Raw genomic sequence first — 27,241 nt, 5'->3', positions numbered from 1 at the left:
CTATGAGATTCAGAGATACATAAAAAAAATAGAGAAGAAACTTAAGTCATGAAGTGGTACATATTAATAAGCTTTCCAAAGATAAGAAATTTGACTTTTTAAAATTGAATAGGAGGGAGTCTACTGATAAGGCCTGAAACTCCAGAAATCCTCAATCAAAGGCTAGAGGACCACTTGTCATGGTGTTATAGAGATGCTCCATTCTTCAAAGGAAGGTTAGATTAGATAAATTCTATGAGGTCTCTTCTAGTTCTAAGGTTTTATGATTCTAACTTTGGCAATCAATTTCATAAAAGAAATAAAAAGTGAGATGATTAATGTGAGAAGCTGTCCAAAAGTCAGAACCAAAAATACTTACAACACAAAAAGCATTCATATTTGGAATAGAAATGCGCCATTTTTAAAAGACTGTGCTAAATTTCAGAAATTATTGTAATAGTTGAAAGGAAAAAATGGAAATAAAAGTGACCTCTTTAAAAAGATGGTAAAAATGACAGGAGAAAAAATATATATACTCTCTAATATGTTCAAATTCAAGATGTTGAACTTAAAACTATATCTAAAAGGATCTAAAAGGATAATGGCTAGATAGAGCTGTGATACTGAAGAGAAATTAAGAGGTTTAGAATCAACTGTCAATATGTAAAGTAAACAAAGGGAGGAAAATGTGATCGTTCCAGGAAGTAAAAATATAAAGGTTGAAAAGAAAAGGATAAAAGCTAAAAAGGTGAAGGCACAGAAGTGGTGACAGCATCATTACCATAATAAGGGTGTAATCATTTATCCGAATAGAGATTGCTGGTGAGAGTTAAAGTTAAATGATATGTCAAAGACAAAGCAGAACATTAAGGGAGATGTAATTCTGAAAGTGTGAACAAATTGATTTTATGAGGAATCAGAACAAAGAATTTCAATATAGAAAGAACTTAAGGTAATGAAAAGCAAGAAGACAATGGAAAAGATGTTTAAGAAACCAGACCTAAGGCCAGAGAAAAAATGATCAAAAAACAAAAGGATAAAGGATAAAGGATAAAAGCAGGCAAGTTATCAAGTTCTGAAGAAAAAAGGACTGATTTTTTTAAGGCTAAAACTATGAAACGGCACAAGATATAACTATAGCATATTGAAAATAGTTTGCATGTGGCTTATGGTAATCAGTCCTATAGCTTTGTCATGAATTGCATTACTTGGTTATATTTATGAAATGGCACCAATTTTAAAATTTTAAAAGAGACTATACAAAACTAATTTTTAAAAAAGGAACACCTGTTCCTTAAAAACAAACCAAAAAAGTATATAGTCATTAAAAAACATTGAGACCAGTTCAATTACTATTCATTTTTATAGCTCAACGCACATTTGCAACAGCTTTGTAAACAGTGTCCAAAAATAATTACATCTTCAAATTGTATATGGACTCCACCTATATTTATCTGTTCAACTGTCTTCTAATCCTAAATACTGCTTCCCATAATTAATAGGCTAGGGAGAACACAAGCATCTGCCTACACTGTATAAAACCAGAGCTCAATTATATATTCAGAAGTGTCCCAGTAAAATCCAACAAAATGGAAATCAAAAAGAATAGAAAAAGTACATTAATTTACATTTAAGTAGCCAATTATCCGATTTTCATTTGACCAATCTTGAACTAGAGAACCTGATATACTACTTTTTTAATGAATGGCCTATACCACTCTTCACTCTAAAAAGATATTACATTTTTATAAATTATGAATTGTCAAAAAAACTTTAGATAATTCATTCTTTATACATGGATATATATGTGGACAGAAATATGCATACCTATATAAACACTCACATAATTAAACAACACACAAACATGATATTCTCCCACAGATGCTATATAGCTGTGAATCATGGAACATCATGATCTCTGAAAAATCAAAAGTGTGTCTAATCTAAGGACAATGTAAAGACCTATGGTGTGAATAAGTAGAGTATAGTATGCCATATACTAGGTAATGACTTGCTCTAAAGTAGCACAAAAGACTCCATTAAAGTCAAGAAGGTATAACAAGATGAGTAACAGACAGAAAAATATGGAACTCATACACCCAAAATATTAAAGACAAAGAAGGGCTCCAATGTACTAGGTAGCTCCACTATGGAGGATTTATGGTAGGAGACAAATAAGTATTATAGAGGATAAGAAGATATGAAGGAGCTGCAGTTTGAACAGAAAAAGTGCTTGCTGGCTCCAAGAAAATCATAGATTCATTAAAATGTGCATATATTATGTTTAAAAAATTTATGAAAGGCAATGTAGTATAGAGAGAAGAGAAACAGAGTAAAAAAAAGAATCTGAAATTCTGACATTTAACTCTTATAAGCTGTAATCAAATTACAACTTCTTTACACCTTATATGTAAAATGGAGGTGCTGAGAGCTATACGTTTATTTTACACAGTTCTTAAAGAAGTAAATAGATAATGTATATAAAATGCTTTATAAACCTGAAGGTACTCTCTCTTAGTAAGTATGTATATATACATATATATAAAATATAGACACACAGAGGTCCATCCATACATATCAGTTAAGTATTTAAAGGAACTCTGTGTATTTCTCTATTTACACAAAATTCATATACCATAAACTAAAATACTCCTTTTTAAAATTGTTGGTCACTTTCTGCTTTATTGATGTGCTTTGTTTTATATTACATATTTACAGATTATTCTCACTTTGTTACTTTTGTAAAACAGTTAATTAATAATTAGGGGCAGCTGGGTGGCTCAGTGGATTGAGAGCCAGGCCTAGAGACTGGAGGTCCTAGGTTCAAGTCTGGCCTCGGACACTTCCAGCTGTGTGACCTTGGGCAAGTCACTTGACCCCTATCGCCCACCCTTACCACTCCTGGGCTAAGGATGGTCCCCAGCCCGGATGAAAAAGGAGGAGGGTTGGGCGTGGGGCTAGCAACCCCACCCTGTAAAAACTACATCTGCTAAAGAAACTGCAACCCAAAGTAGGGGCAGCTGGGCTAGCTCAGTGGATTGAGAGCCAGGCCTAGAGACGAAAGGTCCTAGGTTCAAATCTGGCCTCAGACACTTCCCAGCTGTGTGACCCTGAGCGACCCATTGCCTACTGGTTGTGGCCCTATGCTCCTAGAATGGAATCCCAGGATAAAAAAAAAAAATGAATAATTACAGTGATCTAATCTGAAATTCCCTGAAACATTTCACATCTATAGCATTGCTCCCACCTCTCTAGTTTTTAAAATTAACTAAAACCTGTTTCCTCTTCCTTCCCTCCATTAAAAAAAGGAAAAGAAAAAAACAAATTTTATAGCAAATACACATAATCAAGCAAAACAAAACCTTAAATAGAAGTACACCAAAAAATGTCTCTCATTCTGCACCCCAAATCAATCACTTCTCTGTAAGAGATAGCATGTTTTCATCTTTGATCTTCTAGAATCATGAATGATCATTGTATTGATGATAGTTGTTATAGTTTTTTAAGTTTTTTTTTGTTTTTTTACAGTATTATTATGACTGTATAAAACAATTGTTTTCCTGGTTCTGTTCATTTCATTCTTCATCAATTCATAAAAATTCTCAAAAATATTCATTTTGGTAATATTGATGTTATGTTATAAATTGTTCTTCTGGTTCTATTCACTTCATTCTGCATTACTTCACTCATGTCTTTATTTCTTTATTTCTAATAACCCTATACTATACCATCTCATTCCTATACCACAACTTTTACAACTCCTCAACTGTTGGAAATCCTCTTAGTTTCTAGTTATTTTTAATCACAAAAGATGCTGCAACAAATATTTTTGTACATAAGGAACTTTTCTTCTTTCTTAATCTTTTTTGGATATAGTCTTAGCAGGATTATAGCTAGATCAAAGAGCACACATTTTGTGTATAATTCCAAGTTGCTTTCCAAAATAGCTGTACTTATCCACAAGCTTATCAATAGTACTAATTAATTTAGGTAATATTGTCACTTTTATTATATTGGCTTATCCTATCGATTGCTCATTTTTCTAGTTACTTATGTCTGTATTTCTAAAAACAATTGTCCATAGTTGTTTTCATATAATTCTGGAAGGTAGACTATCTAGTATCTTATACATTCTGTACATAATGAGAGTGATTAGAAGAAGAAATCTTAGAAAGATCTAGACCCAAGGAACTCATTTTATGTAAATTAAGAAAAAATATTCTGAAAAAATTTAATTCCATTCAGAAGTGAAGGGTTATGTATGAAATGTGGCAACACAACACAGGTGGTTAAGGGATATTGCTGATGGGGGTGTGGTAAGTGATTTTAGCCCTAAAAACTAATGTAAGCTATAATCTAACAAAAATGTGATTTTAGTATAGTGTCCAATTATAGGGCTTCTGGTCAAATGAAGAAATTTGGCAAGTTGGAATTTAAGCTAAATCTGGAATACAATTTTAGATCATACATATATGGGCATTAGTTGGTCCTGATAAATAATGTAAATCCTATTCTATTTAATGAACAAGGCCCCAGAACTCAACACATTTACCACTCTAGCCAAAAAGTCTCACCTGTTCAATGACATAAAAGGCAAATTCCAGTCGTTGTTTCTGTAGCATTGGTATCAGATGCAAGAAAAAAATTGGAAGATGTTCATGCCGATTACGAAAAGGAATGAGAACTGCCACCTTCAAAAATATAAGTAGTGAAAATTTCATGTAAATAAAAAATGGGTATAAAATAAAAGATGATAATTACCAAAGGATTTAATATTTAATTTTTGATACAAACGCTAACATTTAGTAAAATAAATTCAATTTTTTGCTATTACAATTTCAATATTTCAAGGACCTTGATTTATTCACTGAGTATTAACAGAGATCACAATCTCTCTGACTTAATATTTGTCTTCAAAACTTGCTCTGGCCAAAAAATTCATCATCCTGTGATCGTCAGAGTTTCTTGGTACTTACCTGGACTAGTGATCAAACAATAGACATGGGGTCAATATTCAAAGCCTTTCTAGATAGAGCAATGGATACAGTACTGCATTTGGAGACAGAAAGACTTGTGTTCAAATCTAGCCTCAGAAACTTCTTAACTATATCACCTTAGGTCCATTACTTAACCTCTGTTTGCCTCAGTTTCCTCCAAAACAAAATTCCATTTCCTGCCTAAAGTATTCCCCAAAGCCAAAACAGCTTTATCAATTAGAAATTACCATATGATACCCAGGGGGAAGGTGGAATTCATCAGAAAATGAACTTTCCTTGTATCCAAACCCGTAGATGGGTGTTTTTTTCTGTAGTTTTTGGTGTGTATCAAATTTGTTTTATTTTCCATGGGGGAAAAAGTTAATTTATAGTAAGAAATTTTAAAAAGTTAATTAATAGTAAGAAATGTTAAAAAGTTAATTAATAGTAAGAAATGGGAGTTGGTTCCTGGGACACAACTGTCTCTTGGGGAGGAACCTACCACCATATGCACATGTCTATTGTGAATGGATATGACTGAAATCCAGACAGCCTAAGAAGGACAAATCAAGAAGCTACTAGAATGGAAATATTCTTAATTTCATGGAAAACTCAGGCTCTCAGATGCATCCTAGGACAGAGCAATATAGCAAGTAAGTTGTGCCAAAACATTGAGAGTCAACTTTTATCCTTCTAATCATCAGACTAAACCATCAGAACTCACTGATACTTCAAATGATTCATTCCCCAATTGACCACATACTTTCATTTCTTCTTACACTTACTAGCCCAGTAATACTGAGCAACCAAAATACAACTGTCTCAACTCAACACCAGCTATTTTGCCTCTTCATTCCCATTCAATTCATCCCTACCCTGAAAAGGTTCCACTCCAGAAGAGCTCATTCCTTCCACTATACCTTCTGGAATTAATGATCCCAAATTAACCAACTTATTCCATTTCCTCTCTTAATCCTTCCAACTTCTAGCACTTACTGAGTCCTGGGACAAAACTGTATTCCTGGCATCCCTTTCCTCATCAGCAATTGTTACTATTCTCTTACTGGATATGCTCTCTATCTTCACTAGGCAAATGATTGGCAGACCTGTATCTCACCACTGTACCTCTTTCTGAGCTCCAATCCCACATCACCAATTCCTTACTGGACATTTTGAACTGGATACTCCACAGTCATCTTAAATTCAACATGTCAGAGGGAGAGTCATTAGATTTTCCCCCAAGTCCATCCATCTGCCAAACTTTTTCATTTCTGTTGAGTGCATCATTATCCTCCTACTTACCTAAGTTTGAAACCACTGCATCACCCTTTTAAAAAAATCCTTACTTTCTGTCCTAGTAACAACTCCAAGACAGAAAGACAAAGACTAGGCAAAAAGGGTTAAGTGACTTGTCCAAGGTCACACAGCTATGAAGGATGTGAGGCCAAATTTGAAACCAGAGTCCTCCTGACATCAGACCTGGCTCTCTATCCATTCTGCCACCTGGCAGCCCCCTCAGTGTCATCCTTGACTTTTCACTTTTGTTCAGCCCATATATCTAAAAAGTTTTCAAATCCTATAATTTCTTCCACATCTCTCTCAAATGTTCCCCTCTCTCCACCCACATAGCTACCACCCTACTTTGAACCCATATCACCACTAACTTGAGCTACTACAACTATCTCATAAATCACTCTCTGAGCCTCAATCAAATCTCTCCCATCTCCGATCCATCCTCCCCAGAGGTGCCAAAGTAAATTTCCTAACGTGTCAGTCTGATTTGTTCTTAGTAAACTCTAATGTCTCCCAATTATCTGTAAGACCAAATAAGTCCTCTGTTCTAGTCCCTTCCTGTCTTTCCTGTCTTCTTAAACTCCCCTCCATTCAGTACAGTAATATTATCAGTTAGAATTTGCTGTTCCTCATACACAGAGCTCTATTTCCTGTCCCTTTGCCTTTGCTGCCCTCTTTTAAGTCAGTTCAAGTTCCAACTCCTGGTCTCCCAAACACTTCACAAGTTTATCTTCCATCTATCCTGTTTGTACCTTTTATTTACCCATTTGTATTGTCTCTCCTATCAGAATGTAAGCTCCCTGAAGATATAATCTGCTTTTGCTCTTCTTTTTTAGCCCCAGTGTTTAGCATAGTAACTGGAATAACAGTAAGTGCTTAAATGCTATTTGCTGACTCACTATATCTATTTTTTTTACAGCAGCAAGACTCTGACAAAAGGAAAAATGAAAGTTTTTTCAGTATCTAGATCTTTCTAGTACTCAGATTTTGAATTTACAGAACGTAAAACAACTCTGTAAAATTTTCATCCTCTCTGGACTAGTTCCACAAAGGGTTTGAGAATTAAAGGAGGTAGCTTTTTTTTCATTTTTTCCCCTTTTATTTCACCCAGAGAAAGAGGACAGGCCATGTACTCTCAAATTTACTGTTGACAAGCCCATGTGACTAAAGATTATTGACAATAGCACTAAAGTAGTTCTCTGGTTAGCTAAATAGCTGTTTTGACTTCTGGTCCCTCTATACTCACATAATAATGATTGATCATTGAAAAAGAAGTTTACATTCATATGGTGCTTTGAATACATCATTTTATTTTATCTCCATAGTAATCCATTCCCTTCATTTTAGTATTAAGTAAGCAGATTTCAGCATCCTTCTCCTAAAAGGAGGTAGCTTATATATATTAACTCCTAATGCTGGAGCTTGGGAGCTTCTGCTCTTCCTTAACTATCAGTCCATAGACACAGTTAGCTAGCAAAAGTATTTAATATGAGGGCATAATAAAATAGTAGCCACAAAGCATTCCCTCATGAACCTGCAGCATGTTCTGCACCAAATACATTGGGAAGAGTGTGCTGAAACTTAGAATATAAAAGGAATGAGATGTACATACAGGATATACAGGTAGCAAATGGTACCATAAGATCTTAAAGTCCTTTTATCCACCAAAGGTTAGGAAAAAAATCTCATGCAAGAGATGTTCTTAAGGGGGCAGCCGGGTGGCTCAGTGGATTGAGAGCCAGGCCTAGCAACAGGAAGTTCTGGGTTCAAATCTGGCTTCAGACACTTCCTAGCTGTGTGACCCTGGACAAGTCACTTAACCCCCATTGTCTAGCCTTTACCACTCTTCTGCCTTGGAACCAATACACAGTATTTATTCCAAGATGGAAGGTAAGGGTTTAAAAATATTTTTAATTAAAAAAAGAGATGTTCTTAAAGAAATAATAGGGCTTAGATCAGCAGAGAAGGCAAAAAATGTCAATCTAGGGGGAAGAACATCATAAGCAAAGACAGGGAAGTAGAAGTGGGCTTGTTAAATATAAAATCAGCTTATCTGGAACAGAAATTCCATATAGGAAGTAGCAATTCATATAGAGAAATCTATGTATTTGATCAGTAATTTACCATCATAGTCATGATACTTATAGAGGTAGAAGGGACTCTAGGGGTCATCTAGTCTAAACTTTGCATAGATGAAGAAACTGAAAGGTGATGAGACAAGGCCACAGAGTTATTAATAAGTATAAGAGCTAGAATTTTAACCAAAGCCAAACTCCAACTCCAAGCTCTTTCCATTGTGTCATATTTGTTCTGCTTTTTTTGCCCAATTATATCAGATATATGCCTACATATATAAAATTATTATATTGTATAATATTAAAAAGCTTCCTATAAGAGATCTATAATCTCTCAAGAATTATGGTCCGCCCTCCACTTACATATAGGAAACAAGGTAGATGAAAAAATCTTTGCTCATATTATGACAAGCAACTCACTGGGCAAACTATAGAAAGGTTAACCATCAATATCTGGGACCAAACATAAATACACCACAAATTGTAACCAGAATTAATTGAGGAGAAGAATGGAAAAGTTGAGGAAATTGGAAGACTTTAATATCTCCAAATTTATCCCAGAAACACAAGCTCATCTTTTTAATAAAAATACTCTGTTGGTGTTATATAGCTATAGATAATGAACTACTACATTAGCCAAAGAACTGAACTATGTAACAGAGACTAACAGAGAGGTGTATGGTGGACATATATATAGGCTTCAATCTATAACAAATAATTAACTTTGAAAATTGGTGTTAAAGATATTAACAAGGAAATATATGAGGGAGAAAAAAGATGTTCTGGCCACACGATAAAAACAAAAGGTCCCAGGTAAAAAGCACAATTGCCACAAATGTTCATCTTTGTATCAGGAAACTGTGAGACCCCCAAAGATTCAGGGATCAGATAACAGATTTCAAAAAAAGAAAACCAGCAAGATTCACACAGAACAGTCGGGCATGAATGAGTTGCAAACTGCATCACTGGAGAGAACATCCAAAGTAATGAGATTAAAGAACCATCTGATAATTTGAGTATTTTGAATGTGTGGGGAGAAAGTCTTGTGGAGATGCAACCTACTAGCAGCTAGTTCCTGAAAATGCAAAGAAGATCAAATGGTTTAACATCAGAAATGGATGGGTTTTTTTTTAAAAAAACTTACCTTCTGCTTTAGAATCAATACTAAAGGCTAGGGAGGGAACCTGTGATGTCACTGGAATAAGAACTCCTGGGTGAAGACAACTTTTTCTACCAAGGCAGGCTGGCATTTTTTTTGCAAGTTTTAGTCTTAGAATTTCCTGGGCACTGAGAGGTTAAACTATTTGCCCAAAGTCCCACAGATTCAAGAAAGATTTGAATCTAAGTCTTTCTGATTCCAAAGTCATAAAGCTAATAATTGATAATAATAAACATAGCTAACACTTATAGAATGTTTTACGCATGTGACAAACATTTCATTTTATCATCACAATATCCTTAGGAGACAAATACTCTTAAAAGTGAGGCAGACAGAGGTTAAGTGTCTTGGCTCAGGATCTCACACCTAGAATCTGAGGTCAAATTTAAATTCGCATCTTCCTGACTTCAGGTACAGTGTCTCTCCACCCTGACACAGTCATGATTCAAAACCAGGTTTTCCAAATCTAAAGCCAAATCTCTTTAACTGAATCAGATTGTATCTCAAGTGATATGATGGCCATCTGTTCATCCTAAATCTTTTTACTAAGAACTTTAAGAACATTTGCATAACATTTACAATTATGATGTTAAGCCATATCACAGTCTTTATATGACCACTTGAAGATTATTGATCTAAGGAGTAATGATAAGTGTGATCAATTCCATACTCTAAATCTAAAATATTTTCACACTCAAAACATATGAAATTGATATGAAAGAGTATCTTACCTTCCATCGGGGTTTGCAGTCGTTGGGCCTCCAATGACCACCTGGACCAATGTCTAAATCCTTAGAGAATACTTGTTGAATTTCATCCAAACTGATTTCACTCATATTGACATTGATAAGGCCCCCTAAGTAGAAAAAAGCATAAGTAAACATTTTAATGTCTTTTACAACAAGGATTCAAAAATACATTAAATGTCAAATGACCAAGGGAAAATAAATTTCCTTACCTGAACTTAATGTTCTTAATTGGCACACTGGATTAATAAAATATTCATATTTGCTGCAAATCTTCTAATACCATTCAATGAATGTTAATTAAGCACCAAATATGCACAGAGCAGAGAGGTATCGTGTCCTCAGAGTGAGAGACCTGGTTAAAGTTCCATTTCTAGCATATCCTGACTAGCAAATCACTTAACCATTTTTCAGTCCAGGCAACTCTTTAATGCTATGAACTGAGGGTAGCTAAGATGCTCAGTGGATTAAGAGCCAGGCTTGGAGTTGGGAAGACCTGGGTTCAAATCTGATTTCAGATACTTCCTAGCTGTGTGACCCTGGGCAAGTCACTTGACTCCATTTGCCTAGCCCTTACCACTCTTCTGCCTTGGAACCAATAGTTAATTCTGGTTCTAAGACAAACAGTAAGAATTTTTTTAAACTATAAGTTGCATAATAGTTACAAATTCTCATCAATTGAGTTTCATCACCAGGAAACACCAAGTCTACGCCACCCCTACATTCCTCCCTGCTCTGCCAAAAGAAAATTATATAATGTGTTAGGGGAGTATAATAATCAATAATACAAGATCTTAGATCACAGGAAGATACAAGACAGGAGAGGGCTACAACAAAAGCACAAATGTTTCAAATAAAAAGACTGTAATAAATTAATAAATAAAAACAATAAACCAATATTTATATAGTGCTTACTATGTGCTAGGCATTGTGCCAAGCGTTTCACAAATAGTATCTCATTTGAGCCTTAGAACAATCCTGGGAGGTAGGTGTTATTATTATCCTCATTTTTTCAGAAGAAGAAATGAACTAATAGACTTGCCCAGATCACATAGCCAGAAAATGTCTGGAGCTAGATTTAAACTCAGTTCTTCCTGACTTCAGACCTACTGTTCTATCTACTGTGCCACCTAGCTGCCTACAGAAGTTCGAAGTATTATATAAGAATGAAAGATTATTTCTAACTAGAGGCTCAGAAAAGATTTTATAAAAGTGCTTGCATTTGAGTTAGATCTTAACGGATCTCAGGAGGCTGAAAGAATTTGACATATAGTGTGAACAAAGGCACAGTAATGGAAGAACACAAGCTGGGTAGTCCAGATTGGCTGGATTGGCTGGAGGGTGGAATGCACGGAGTGTAATTATATGAGATAAGGCTTAGAAATCAGTCTGGTGCCAGAAAGTGTCAGTTGAGGAGTCTGGATTTTATTCAGAAGACACTGAATTGAAGAGTTTTGGGTGGAAAAGTAATTTTTCCTAAATATTTGTCTACCAAGAATATGAAATATGGATTGGAGAGAGTAAAGTCTGAAAGCAAAGATCATTTGGGAAAGTAGTGCCATAGCCCAGGTCAGTGGTAATGAGGCATCTACAAAGGCTACAGCAGTGGGAAGGAAAAGGAAAAAGATGCAAGAGATACTGAAGATACAGAATCAACCAGATTTTGCAATTGTTTGGGAGTGGGAAGTAAGAGAGAGGGATGAGTAAAAGATAATACTAAGCTTTTCAACATGAAGTGGCTATGTGAGTAATAGGGCAACTGACAGAAATTGGGAGGTGAGAAGAAAGGAAAAGATTGGGGGAAGGGGAGAAGTTCAATTTTAGACACTCTGTATTTGAGGTGCCAGCAGGTCATATATATTTAGATATAAAACAGACATTTGAGAATGCCAATCAAAAGCTTACAGTTATAGATTTTGGAATTATCTGCACAGAGGTGCTAGATGTGAGAGATAACATAAGTACTAAAAATATTAGCACTTAATAGTTATAGACTTCTAGGTCTTGTGAACAAAGTAGAGGACTAGACTTTTTTCTCTAATCCTCACAACTTCTCAAACCTCTCCAAAATAGGAATTATGTGCAAGAGATAAAGCAATTTCAGCTTTTTCCACCAGCTAGGACACCAAGACCCTGACAAAGTAAAAACCCAAAGAACTAACAGTAAAGAAAGTTAATTGTTACTCTAACCCCCAATACAACATGACCCACACACACTCCCCACCATACTCTGGCAAGATAGTGAGAAAATTCAACTCTACCTTGTCTACTTCCCAATGACTTGGAAAACTAAAAGGAAGAATATTGCTCCAACTGAAATTGCAGTCCTCTGTGCCACAATAGTACTTAGCTAGAGGACTGAGGAAGAGAGGGAATTGGGACAAGGTGCCAAAGTGTGTGTGTGTGTGTGTGTGTGTGTGTGTGTGTGTGTGTGTGTGTGTATCAACATTCATCTGGGAACAATTCTTTTCTCTCAAGAACTCTCTTGAGGCAGAGTCTGATTTCCTCAGGAAGTTTACAAGCCTGTGAAGTCTTGCTTTCAGAGAAACTGAAAGGGGAAACTGTCATCAAAGAGGAAAGAATCAAAAAATGAGCAATAGGAGAACATAAGGATAAAAGAACAAAATTATTAGAGATCTCAGAAGGAAAAAAATTTAGCTAAGGATCTTGAGCATAAGTAGATAAAGCAACAGGGACTAATGTTAATAACAGAAAGAAATATGGTCTCTAGATCAAATAAAAGATTCCTGGTATCTATGAATAAATACTGCATGACAAAGGAAGATGAATGGGCACCTGATAAGGCTGGTTGAAGACCCTATGTATTCCCAAGAGGATATGGAATACCCCAGCAAAATGTTTCTGAATAGTTTAAAAAGAGAGATATGAACTATAAAAGCAAAATGTATGACTTACACAGCAGAATTGACAAAATAGAAAAACTGAATCCATGGTAGCAAGGATCCCCAAGCAAACAAAAGAATAACTGATTGAAAATGCGAATGCAAAGAAATGAAGAACAATCTGAAAGAAGAGAACCAAAAGTGGATAATGTTAAAAGAAAATATGGTCTTCATACAAGCAAAACATTGATCTCAAAGAAAGGAGAGAGATTAGTAAAGTATATATGTCTCCCAAAAGAAAACATAGGCTCAAAACCTATGCATCATCCTCTACTCCTCATTCTCACTCTCACCCCCAAAACACCCATATTCAATCTGCTGCCAAGCCCTGTCCATTTTACCTTCATAAGATCTCTTGCACATGTCTCTTCCTTCTCTCCTCTGACAGTCATCACTCTGGAACAATCTCTCATCATCTCATGCCTAGACTTTTGCAACAGCCTTCTGGTTAGTCTCACTGCCACCAGTCTCTACTCCAGGCCATCCTTTATTTAGCTGTCAAAATGATTTTCCTAAAGCACAGTACTGACCATGCAACCCCCCCTATTCAATAAACTCCAATGACTCTTTTTCACCTCCAGAATTAAATATAAAATTTCTTGTTGGCATTTGTTCCCCACCTGCCTTTCTTATCTTCTAAAACCTTATATTCTCCCTCCCACCTTTCTTATCTTCTAATACTTTATATTCTCCCTCCCAACATACTCTTTGATCCAGTGACACTGTTCTCCTCTCTGTTCCTTGAACAAGAGACTTTATAGCTCAAATCTGAACATTATCATTGACTATCCCCCATGCATGGAATTTCCCTTTTTTTCTCTGTTCCCTGGAACTGAAATCACATTTTCTACAGGAAATTTTCTTTCCCATATGCTTAATTCTAGTGCCTTCCTTGTGTAGATCAGTTCCATCTTTGTCCAGTATATAGTTGTTTGCATGAGTCTCCTCCATAAACTGTGAGCTCCTTGGGAGTTTTGTATCCCAGAGCTTAGCACTGTATCTGGCATAGAGGAGATATTCAATCAATGTTTATTGACTGGCTAATTAATTCAAGTCAAAAAGCCTCAACATCATCATGCAAAAATAACAATAAAAATTTCATCTTATTCTAGGAAATTTCTTTGAAGCAAAAGGCAAACAAATAGTAAAACTCAGTTTCCCTTTTTCTCTCTAATCTCAAATAATTTAAATCATTGCATTAGTTTTACTATCTTTAACACTATTTTGGCATCTAAAGTCTTATTCTGAACATTTTGTCTTCTAAAGGCAGCAAGCTCTTCTTGCTACTAGGCAATTTTGTCTTTTGATATAAGGTTAAATTGCCAATATATTGTACCTGTTAGCTTTCTGGAAATATCCCTTCAGCTATAATTTTCCTTTCCTGGATTAGAAACAGAAATGACAGAGAAAAATCAAGCTGTGTCTTTTTCACACACCTGTTTCAAGCCTGCCTCCAGGAATTATTATTTCTCCAATCAGCATATGGTCGCCTGAGTACAAATGCTATTAACCATGTAGATATCACCCTTTCAAGTTCAGTGCTGACATGCAAGCTTTTTGCACTAATGCTAAACAATATGTTTTAGCTAATGTCTTCCACTTGAGAATAGGCACTTATTAACTTTGTAGTTGACTAAAAGCTAGAATAAAAGCTATTTCCTTAGCTAAAAGAAACAAATTCAAAATTATTATGTCAGGCTGGGATGAGGGTTAATAGGGATAAAAATAAAATCCAGTTTGAGTTTCAAAAACCAACTGCTGAAGATAAGGTTGGGGAAAACCTGACTTTTCTTAAAGCAGTTCCCATGAAAAAAAGATTCTAGGTAACCAAAAGCTCTATGAGAATCAATATTGTGTGTTAATTTTGGGACAACTACGTTAATCTTAAAATGTATTAATAAAAGTAAAGCATCCAGATTAAGGAAATAATATTTTACTGTATTCTTTACTGGTCAGACCACAACTGGGATATTTTCAGTTTCTGCATACCACATTTTAATAAGGACAATGAAAAATATTGACCATATCTAGAGAAAGATTATCAGAATTGTAAAAATAAAAATAATAGCAAATATTTATATAGTACTTGAAGGTTTGCAAAGTACTTTACATATATAACCTCACTGATCTTCATAATAATCCCAGTGTTATTGTGTTAAAGTGTTAAACCATTTCACCTGAAGTAACAGAAACGGTTAGCTTGGAAGAGAGAAGGTTTAGGGATATACAACAGAGGTCTTCAAATATATGAAGAATTATCATATACAATAAGGAGTTCAATATCTTATCACAAAGTCCAGATCTTGATGTTCTTCTGTATACACTGAAACCAAAATTTCCTTCCTCTAACCCATAAATCCTAGTCCTATCTTTTGAAGGCATAAAGAATAAACATCATCCTTATGTAGGTCAGGCTTATTTATCCAGTTTTGTTACATATTTTGTTTTGATTCTTCTACCCTTCATATGTGTACACACACACACACACACACACACACACACACACACACACACACAATCTCTGCAGCTTTCCTGAATAACCATACATCTCCTATGACATTCTCTTCTTTTTTAGTGTACTTAATGATCTTTACCTTCATTGTTGTTTTCTACAACAAATTTATTACTGATCTTTTTTTCTCTTTTTCCCTCTTTCATAGTTTTGAATTATTTAAACCCAGATAAAAGACATAATTTAACTCTCCTAAGAAAGAACTCTATTGCTCATAGTTTTGCTGTACTACCAATTTTAATATCGGCAGTCATTATCAGGGTTGCACACTAAAAAGGGTCTGCTCCATATATGACAAAGAGAACGCATAAAACAATTATAAATCAAATTAGAATTCATATAAGGAAAAATGTGGTCCTTCTTCCCCAAAATGAGCTGTACTTGGGTAATTTAAAAGTTAAAATACTAAAGATAATCATTTTTATGTTAATACAAAACAAAATTGCTTTAAATAATTCTACACATTTTCACATCTACCAAAAAGAAATTAAGTTGCACCTTCTATTTTTTATATCTAAGATAAAGCAAATTTTCTACATTTAGTTGGATAGAATTCAGAAATGTAATGAAATCCATTTTGAATTTGCCCCTGGAGTATCTATAAATATTAAAATGGCTCTAAATTATTCATTCTAAATCTCGATATTATTATTGAAAAGATTTAAACAAATATTTCATCTTAACTTGACTTTGAAGATCAATTATATTTTGATATAACTGTGACTAGTCTCTACTACTCTAAGAAAAAGGTATACTCCAATTTTAAGATAAAACTTCCCTACTGTTGATTGTGCTGAACTGAAAAACTAAGCAGAATAATTCTGTTTTCAATAAATGTTATCATATATACTGTATTCACATATTGAATAGTCAATTATTTTTGTTTGCTAATAAGACTTTATGTGTATATATTTATTATGTTGTTCTCCATCAACAGCATAAAAAAATCTATTAAATGTTATATTTTAAGAAGTTTTAGTCAACTATACATTTATTCTATTTCTTATTAATTAGAACATTACCAAGACTAATTTCAGTCTTTTGAAAACAGATATGCAGCTTAGATGGAACAACCAGACCTTTGTTCCAGAGAAAGTTTAGGGAATCCTAAAGCTCTTGCCCTGCTGTGCTGTCAATAAAGCTCAGCAAATATTTGTAAGATTAATTATAATAGAAAATACTCCCACATTTTACTAAGGCTTCTATCTTCCCCAAAAGCAGGTTCCTCCTTTCAGAGAGCCAGTATCCCAGGGTCTTTCCCTATAAATTGAACTAACCTAGATGCCAGCACTATTGAGTAGGGCCCAACCAGATCAGGTTGTAGGTGTTTGGGGAACAATTTGGAATTATATCCAGAGTTATAAAATTGTGTGTACCCTTAGACCCAGGAGCACCACTAGCTGGGCCTTTTTCCCAAGGAGATCAGGGGAAGTTGAAAATAGCTTACATGTTGCAAAACATTTATAGCAGCCCTCTTTGTGGTGGCAGAAAAATGGAATCCGAGAGGATGTCCATCAATTGAAGAATAACTAAACAAATTGTGGTATATGATTGTATTGGAATATTACTGAAAGAAACAAGATCCTATCTTTTCATATTGGAAAGAATTACATGAGATAATGAAGAGTGAAATGAATAGAATCAAGAGAATATTATATATACATATATACATATATAGCTACAGATTTTATAGTTGAAGAATAATTTGTGAATGTTCACCTCCAGAGAATGAACTAATTGGAAACAAGAAGAACATAATCTCTATATTTTTGCCTTCAATGGTGTTCAGAGAGGAGAGTGGAATAAAACAAGAAAAAAAAAGGAAAGTTTACTTATAAAGGAAATATGTTTCTTGACAAGTTCTGGCTGATTCCTGGGGTCATGAAGAACAAGTACAATCCCTCCTCCATTTGACAGCCCTTAAAACTATCATGACATCATGAGTTTTCTCCTCTCTTCAGCTGAATATTTCCAGGTCCTTTAACTGATGCTAATGTAACAAGGATGAGATTGACGTGCCTTCCTTGGGGCATGGGTAAAGATGGAATTCCTAGAGTCATCTCACAAAACATAAATGAAGCTGAGCTAAGTTCCCTCAGCTGCTTCTAGGGACATATCTGCTTAGCACTGAAGGATTTTAAGGATTTTAAGCAATCCCATGATGGCAGCATGGATGTTCCAGGGACTCTTGGATTCAGGGTTCTGGGCTACTTCTACAACTGTCTAAGGAAGGTGGCTGACAAGATGGCTTGACTTTCTGCTACGTGCCATTTATTATCTCTTTTAAGGTCCTTTGCTGCTTCAGCTAGGCTGGCTTTTCTGTACCATCAAGGGTCAGTAGTTGGTGGTAGGGATGATGGATCCCTTTTCAACAAGAGTTGTTCCCTTTAGTGATAGTTTCATGGGCTAGTCTGGAAGCAGGGCCAGTGGTCTGCATGTGCTATTGTTTCTAAGGTTCTCTCCTGACTTCTGGTTCTGCAATATCAACTGCTTCTTGGATTTCCTGTAAGTATCTAGAATTTAGTATGTCTAAAACAGTATTCACCCCTCCCAAACTTCTTCATATGTCTTGATCATCACTATCCTTCCAGAATCTCATGTTTGAATCCTTCCCATTACCTTTACACTTCTCAAATCTATCTCCTCAATACTTAAGCAACTACTACCTTAATTTAGGTTCTCATCCTCATTTGCATATACTATTGCAATGGCTTCTTGTTGGTCAATCAATCATCAAGCATGTACTGAGCACTATGTGTCAAGAACAATGTTCTTTCTTGGTTCTTTACCTATCAAGTCCTTCTTAGTGCCCTTTGCTGAATCTATCTCCTACTTCCAATTCCTTTCTCCACAGATCCCAAACTTGTGTCCTGGGTCCTTTTCTCTTGCTACATTCTCTCTAGATGACCTCATTAGCTACCAAAGTTTTAATTATCATTTCAATGCAGATCATATATAAACCTATATATGACGCCCTATCTTCTCTCCTGAAGTCCAGTTTTTTTATCATGAACTGACCTAGGAATATTTCAAATTGGATATGTTCTATGAACATGTAAAATACAATATATCCAAAATAGAGTTCATTATGTTACCCCCAAAGCCTAAATTGTGATGACCTTGATGGAAATAAGGAAATCAAGAAGGGTAGGCATTGGAGGTAACACAGAACCAGATTCAAAATTTCAGGCATCCTTCACTCCTCACTCTCTCTCAACCCACATATTCCATAAATCACTGAATCTTCTCAATTCTATCTCCACATTTCTTACCTCTCCTCTTCTATCCACTCACAAAGCCACCATGACAGGTTAGGCCTTTATAATCTCTCACCTAGACAACAGCATCTTCATTGATCTCAGTTTTCTTACTCCATTTCAACCACTGCATTATGTCAAAGTGGGTCTAGTCATGCTACTCTAATCAATGACTCCAATGGTTCCCTACTTCCTCTAGGGTCAAATACCAATTCCATTTTGTGAATTACTTAAAACCTTTTATAACTTGGCTTCAACATACCTTTTTAGGATTATTACCCATTATTTTCTTTTTTTATACTCTATGGTCCTGCCTACCTAACTTGTTAATGTCCCTCCATCTCCCATCTCTTTATCTTTGTACATGTTGTCCCCTATTCCTGGAATGCATTCCCTCCTAACATCTGCATGGCAAGAGAGAAAGCCTAAGTTTACTATAAAGTTTGGTTCAAATATTACTTTCTAAATGAGGGCTTTCCTGATCCTCCTCAGACTTCTAGTGCCTTCCCACACAAATTATCTTATTTTTTGGATATTGTTATACATGAACATGTTATTCTCTTCTATTCCTTGAAGGCAAGGACTGTCATTTTTGTCTTTGTCTTCTCGGCACCAAGCACATAGTAGTTGCTTAATAAATTATTTGATTGATGCTAAAACTCCCCAAATCATCTCCACATGAATAGTTGCCTAGTCATGCTTCCTGAACCAGTACAGGTGATATTTGTAACCATGTATAGAACATTATATAAACTGCATCCTAATATATTCTAGCTTGCTAGCTTTTTAAACCTTTTGTTATCCACTAACCTTTCCAAATTTGGGACTACTTGATAATTATATCATCCATGATTTTATCAAAATCACTGATGAAATTTAGATCAGCACAAAGTCAAGAATGGTTCCCTGGGTTACTCCTTTGGAATAAGTCCTCCAAAGTTAACACTTTTTCAATTATAATCAGTGTGGTCATTCAATCAGTTTTTAATTAGTCTAACAATCTTAATATCTAGATTACCTCTTTGTCACCATAAAATCTAGATCTGACTGATTGGTTTCGTTGGGCATTTTGTTCTATTCCACTTTCTCAACCTGGAACACTTCCAACATGCCAGCCTCTTATCCCATTGTTGAGTTATTCCTGATGCCTCCATTTTGTGAACAGGATCAAGTCAGCCATACTCTATTACTCTCTTGGCTATGCTTTGGATTCTATAAGCTTTGTCACCACATTCTTTTATCAGTTCCTTTTTTAAATTGTCTTCCTCAAATAGAATGTAAACTCCTAAGAGCTGGTACTATTTTTTAAAATCCTTACCTCCTTTCTTAGAACTGATACTAAGAATTGGTTCTAAAGCAGAAGTGTGCTAGGTACTAGGCAATTGGGGGTTAAAAGAACTGTCTAGAGTCACACAGCTAAGAAATGTCTGAAGCCATATTTAAACTAAGAACTTCCCGTCTCCAAGCCTAGCTCTCTATCCACTGAGCCACCTAGCTGCCCCTTATACTATCTTTTTGCTTGTATTTGTGTCCTGGCATACAGTACATGCTTAACAAATTTTTGCTGCCTGTCTGAATTCTTGAGTTTATAAATACCCTTACTATAATCAGCTGTCTCAAATCATGGCACCCCTTCCTCTCTCTTTCAGCAATACAACTATTAATCACATTAATAAACCCACTTTATTATGTTTATGAGAAGAGAAACTCCACTCTGGAAAGAATATTTTCTAAAACATGGCATCATCATGATGATTCACACATGATCTCAAAATGAGGCCACTGGGCCAGATTCTTTAATTTAAGATTTGAGAGCTTAATTCCTCATTTCTAATTCAGTTCTCTCCTGCCAATACAATAATATAGTTGGGCATTTTAGAACATTATAATTTTTTAATTCATCTAGATGTCAAGGTAGATGGAACACTGGCCTTGGAGGCAGGAAGACCTAAATTCAAATCTCATCTCAAAGACTTTCTTAGCTCTATCACCCCTGAGCAAATCCACTAACCTTCCTTAGCCTCAGTTTCCTCATCTGTAAAAAAATGGACAATAATAACACCTACCTTATAGGATTGATATGAGAATCAAATAAAATAATGTGTAAAGCTATTTACAGACCTTAAAGCACCACAATAATGCTAGCTAACATCATCATCATCATCTTAGAAATGAAAGTTATATGCAAATTGGCCCAAAGGGCAATGAAGAGATACATGTAGGCACAAGGAATTTGTAGCATATTTTTGATAATGATCTATGTTTTAAAAATACCATACGAGATAAGACTAAAGAAATAAAGAACCAAAAAATAGCCTTATTGCTATAATGGAGCCCATGAAATGTTTAAAAAATAAAGAAAAAACTCATCTAGAAGGCCTCAATGCAGTATGACAAAAAGAGCACAGGATTCAGAGAAGTAGAACCTGGGTTCAAATTCCAGTTCTGCCACTTATTACCCATGATACTTTGGTCAAGTCACTTAACCTGACTTCATCTCAGTTTCCTAACCTATAAAATAAAAGGACCTCTATTGGTCCCTTCGAGATACTCTGTGAAGGATCTATGGAAGAACATGGATAGGAATTAGAGAATGAGAAAGCATGAATTGGTTGCAATTTTCACTGATGGAGGAAATTCCCACATCAATGAAATGATGGTTCTGTTGCAACATGAATTATAGCACAAAAAAAAAACATTTAATTGAATTAACATTAGGTTTCACTTACTCATGTAAGGCAGCTTTTCTGGGCATGGATGGAAAGGAGAATATGTGAAGTTTTCTGGAAGATACATTGTTGTTTGAGCAAGATAATCACTTGAATTATTGCCTTCAGGGTAATCTTTGAGGGGAAAAAAAGAAAAATTAGGGTTTTCTATCTCTAGCAAATTACTTGATGTTTTATTCTCAGTTTTTCAGCATATATATTATTATCAATGTGGGGAAAATTATAATACACAGAATTGGCAGAAGCAGTTCCAGTAATTATGTGCAAAGATAGAGAAAAGGAGATGGACTCACCATGGCTAATCTCCTTAGGATCATGGGATCACAGATTTATAGTTTGCAGGGAACTTAAAAGCCATCTGATCCAACCCTCTCATTTTATAGATAAGGAAACTGATGCTGAGAAAAATTGAGTGACTTGCCTCAAATGTCTGAATCAGGATTTGAACTCAGGTTTTCTTGAATACAAATCATGTGTTCAATATGTGATGTCTGACTGACCCTACAAAGGGTACTGCAAGGGAACCCTGGAAACAGGGTTTAGAAAAGAACACACCCATTTTCATAAGAACATTTTTTTACCCTTTTTATAGACCTAAAATGCAGTTCTGGGTATTCTAAACTGTGGTCAATCAGGGGCCTTTGGTTCCCACACTTACTTTGGGAAGACACAATCAACTCTACATGTTGTTTGGAAATATAACAAGGACTCCACTTAGCTATTAAATCACTGCTGGCTATCTATTGTCCTAGACAGCTGCAAATGGGATATTCCCACACTCACAACGAGGCATTCATCCATACAATCTATAGGATCACCTGAGGCCCCTTAGCATGGGAATGAGAAATACACCTGTTTAGGAATATGTTCTCCATTACTGTTACCAACTCAAGCTTTTTAATGTATCATTCTAATGCACCACATATTAATTAACACAATCCTGAATTGTATGAGCTTCATGACCAGCAGTCACCCAAAATTTTCTTCTAATACAGTTCATTCTACTCTGCATCTCATCCCCTTTTTCTCTTTCTTCTTTTCTCTTCCTTTCTCTGTCCTCTTTCTTCCCACTCAGTGGAAGGCTATTTGTTTGTTTAACCACACTGTTTTTTGTGTTACATTTCAAGGAAATTTTGAAAGTATTCCATACACGTATCCTAACCTATTTGGTCTTGCTAATTTCTTCTCTATCTCCGTTCATAAATCCTAAACCTCACCCTTGGAAAAGATTTCTCCTCCATGCAAGAGTGGCTAGTTTTCCCAAGTCTGACTTATCTGTGATCTGATCATTTCATTCAAAACAAAAGACAGAAGTTGCCTCTTAAGGTCAAATAAGAGACCTCTATAAAAAAACAGAGAATTGATTTTGGAGTCAAAGCCTGGGTTCAAGTTCTGCCTCTAAAACATCTTAGCCAAGGGAAGAAAACATCCCTGGGCAAGACACTTAATGTCTCATTTAACCAGACAACTCTCTAGTACTATAAATTTTAGAGCTGGTGCCAATAAACACTGATAGAGAGTTTTTCCTTACAGGAATTTTCGTATACCATTTTACTCCAAGTATTTTGTATACCAGTAAGCAAATCCAGTTAATACACACATACACACACACATGCACTTGTGTGTGACTATAAAATATGGTTTGAGGAGGAAATTATATCAGAGATGTAACTTTTTTCTTTCTACTACATCATATTTCCCACTTTTTAAATCTTCCAAATTGCCATCACACAAATAGCAAAATTAGCTATTATATTTCAACACTTCTTATACCATCTGTAATAAGGTATATTAGATATTTAACACTTTTGCAGATGATATATTAAAATCTTTTTAAGTTCTTTTTTCTATTAGAAACAATCTGAAGAAAGTATGTGCTAATACAAAGAAACATTTTGAATCAGGTTTATAAATTCCTTCTACTTTCTTCACCATATATAACTACCATCATTAACATATCTGGTAATTCCAAGATCCTTTAACTACAATAACACCTGCAACACATGATTAATTTTAAAAATTGCAGCCAAACCAACTTTCTTTTTTATTTTATTTTATTCTTCCCCTTAATTACATGTAAACAGTTTCCAACATTTTTCAAAGAATATTGAAAATCAAATTCTCTCCCTCACTCTCTCTCAAACTCCTCACTATCTTGAAATGGTATGCAATCTCATATAGATTTTACAAGTACAATCATGTAAAACATTTTCCCATATTAATCCTCTGTAGAAGGCAACTCAAATAAAACAATTAGGAAAGAAAGTGAAGTTTACTTTGGTCTAGATTCAGACTATATCAGTTCTTTTGCTTTGGAAGTAGATGGCATTTTTTATCATGAGTCCTTTGGGATAGAGTTTTGGGTCACTGTATTCCTGAGAATAGCTAAACTATTCAGTTGTTCATATTCAGCATTCCTAACTCTGGGTACCACGTTCTCTTGCTTCTGCTTATTTCACTCTGGTTCAGTTCATGTAAGTCTTTTCAGGTTTTTCTAAGTTTCTTCTGCTTATCATTTCTTTTACTACAATAGTATTCCATTACAATCATATACTATAACTTACTCAGGCATTCTTCAATAGATGGGTATCACCTCACTTTCCAATTCATTGCTCCCACAAAAAGAGATGCTTTAAATACTTTTGTACATAAAGGTCCTTTCCCCTTATGTTTTTCATCTCTTTGAAATACAAACCAGGTAAAGATTTGTACTGTTTTATAGCCCTTTGGTCCAAATTGTTCTCTGGAATGATTGAATCAGTTCACAATTCCCCGACAATGCATTCATGTCTCAATTTTCCTGCATCTCCTCCAAGTTTTGTCATTTTCCTTTTCTGTCATAAAATCCAATCCGATAGGGATGAGACAGTACCTCAGAGTTGTTTTAATTTGCATTTCTCCAATTAGTAGTCAATATGATCCCTCTATGAAAGTAAGGTCCGCAGGTTCCCCTCCCACTTCCCCATCTTTCCCTCATATATATATATATATATATATATATATATATATATATATATATCTTTCATGTTTCTTTTATGTGAGATTATTTACCCTATTCTATTTTTCCTTTCCCCTTCTTTCCAATGTGTTCCTCTTTCTCATGCCTTCAATTTATTTTATTTTTATATCATCCCATCATATTCAACTTCCACCCTTGCCTCTGTCTATATATAACTAAGTCTATGTCTATGTCTAACTGTCCTAATAATGATAAAGTTCTTTGAAGTTACAAAAATCATCTCCCCATGTAGGGATAGACATAATTATTGAATGTCTTTTGATTTCTCTTTACTGTTTACCTTTTTATGTTTCTACAGTTTTGTATTTGAAAGTCACTAGATCCCTCAAGCTGACCTTCTAAGTTGTTTTACGCTAAAAAATTACTTCACTCCATCTCTTTGTGGGTTGTGCTGCTCCAGAATTCATCCTGAGGTGTTATATCACAGGTTTTTTTGGAGGGTAATTTGGTAGAGAATCAGATCACTCTGTGTTTCTTCTCCAATATCTTGGCTCTACTCCTAGCTCAACCAACTTTCTATCTCTCTAGAATTATAGGTTTGTGGGAATTGTTTGAGGCATCAAAAAGGTTAAATTAAAACCATTATAGACCCTCAAAAAATCACAGAATTTAAAAGTGAATGAATCCTTAAAGTTCATCTACACCAGTCCCTAACTGGGGACTATAAGTATGAATCCTTCTCTTTCATCTCTACTCATAAGTTACAGTCATTCAAAGTGAGATTATAGGAATATTTTCTTATACATTTTCACATGAAAATTTAGGTGGATATTTAAGAATTAAAACCTTTGTATTTATAGAAAAGTATAAGTAGCACATTTTTAAAAAATTTATACTTGAAAATATAAATGCTAATTAAGTTAATATTCTGAATACTGTATAGTCTGAAAATAAAATCACAGAATCCTATAACTTCAAAGTTGATCATCTCATCCAAACCATATTTTTAAAAGAATTCCCACTACAGCACACTTAACAAATAGTCATATAGCTTTTTCCTAAAATCCTCTAATGAGAATAAATCCACTACTTTACTGAGGCAGTCCATTCTACTTTGGGACAGTTCTATTGTTTGGAAGTTTATCCTTATTTTAAGCCTAAATTGGCCTCTTTACAGCTTCCTAATTCTGTTTTCTTAAGCCAACATCATCCAGGTGGTTGTCATCCTTATATGAAAGCATATATTTGATAATTTTACATTTTCTAACAGTGCATGCTATACAACATAGCTCTTTACAAAAGTGAAAGAAAGGAGCAGATTCATTCAAAATTCAATTCAATAATTTAGAAATATTCAATGGGATATATTAATTAAAAATAAAATCTATGCTAATTCATAAGTGCTCAGTAGGGAAATGGAATAGGGATTTGTATTCTTTATTTAACTTAAGGATAGTTCTGCATTTAGTTTTTCCAACTTTTGTAAGAAACAGAAATTGATCAATTATTATAGTATTATATTTAAATAGCTCCAAAATCCTTTGGATTTCCCTCTCCTGGAGGTAAAGGTTCATTACATAGTAGCTGTTTGTTTTTAAAGCAATTGCTCTGAACTATTTCATCATAACATTTTTAGATAATAGTCAAAATTAAGTCCTGTTCAAATTTCCATATAATTCTATTCAATAAATATTAAGCACCTTCTGAGAAAAGACTGGACACTGGAAAAACACAAAAATTAGATAAAACATGGTCCCTACCTCAAGGAGATTACCATCTAGAAGGGCAAGGGAGGGTATGGCACATATGAAAATAATAATGCAAAATAATATAAGCAACTAAAAAGATACAAAGTGAAGACTGGAGGAAAGAGGGAAGAGGAAATTATTAAGGACTGAGAGAATCAAGGAGGTCTTCTGGAATAAGTGACATTCAAACTTAAAGGATAGATGGGAATTCTACCATTAAAGAAAAAGAGTTCCAGGCACAGGGAGTGTGGTGAAGAATGGCAGGTAGAAAGAAACAGAGTATGTAAAGTGGATGGTGAAGAACTTGTTTTACTAGAGCAAACAGTACAAGGAGAATATTATAAGATAAATATGCAAAGGTAGGGGAATGTCAGATTATAGTGTTTTAAAGTCTCAAAGTTATGTGAAGGATGAACTAGTGAAGGTAGGAGTGAAGACAGGCAGACCCAGTCATATGGTTTGAAGCTACAAGAGATCATCTAGTTCAACAGTCCTATTTTACAGATGAGGTAATTGCAATCCATAGAGTTGCAGTGACTTGACCAAGGTCATACAGTTGGTTAAATAACAGAGGTTGGATTTGAACCTAGGTTCACTAATGCCAACTCCTACTCCTGCTTGGAAGCTAGTGTGGTAATCTAGTCAGGTGACCACAATAATCATTTGTAGAATGATTGTGTTGAAAACAGAAATAAAGTAAATTTATTTGAAAGTCACCTCAGAGGCATAATTCACAGGACCAAGTTAAATGACTGGCTATGAGAGTAAGAGAAAAGTAAGAATCAAAGAGAACCTTACAGTTTCTAATGTAAAAGATGAGGCGAAAGAAATAGTAGGGTTCAAAAGAAGAGGACAATGGAAAGATGGTTTGGTTTCTTTTTAACATGTTGAGTTTGAGGTACCAA

At 34.9% G+C, this 27,241-nt stretch overlaps 1 protein-coding gene across 1 annotated transcript in view; it reads right to left on the bottom strand.

Annotated features, from left to right (window-relative positions):
• B4GALT6 (beta-1,4-galactosyltransferase 6) overlaps positions 1-27,241 on the bottom strand; it is an 89,402-nt gene that overhangs the window by 22,740 nt on the left and 39,421 nt on the right. The window contains exons 3-5 of the mRNA XM_044666440.1: positions 21,630-21,743; positions 10,214-10,338; positions 4,554-4,670 (exon numbers count right to left, since the gene is read on the bottom strand). Of these exons, the coding sequence (XP_044522375.1) occupies positions 4,554-4,670; positions 10,214-10,338; positions 21,630-21,743 (356 nt within the window). The remainder of the gene's footprint in view (positions 1-4,553; positions 4,671-10,213; positions 10,339-21,629; positions 21,744-27,241) is intronic.

Source organism: Gracilinanus agilis, chromosome 1, assembly GCF_016433145.1.
Source record: "Gracilinanus agilis isolate LMUSP501 chromosome 1, AgileGrace, whole genome shotgun sequence".
Lineage (NCBI taxonomy): Eukaryota > Metazoa > Chordata > Mammalia > Didelphimorphia > Didelphidae > Gracilinanus > Gracilinanus agilis.
This window is presented reverse-complemented; position numbering and strand designations above follow the sequence as displayed.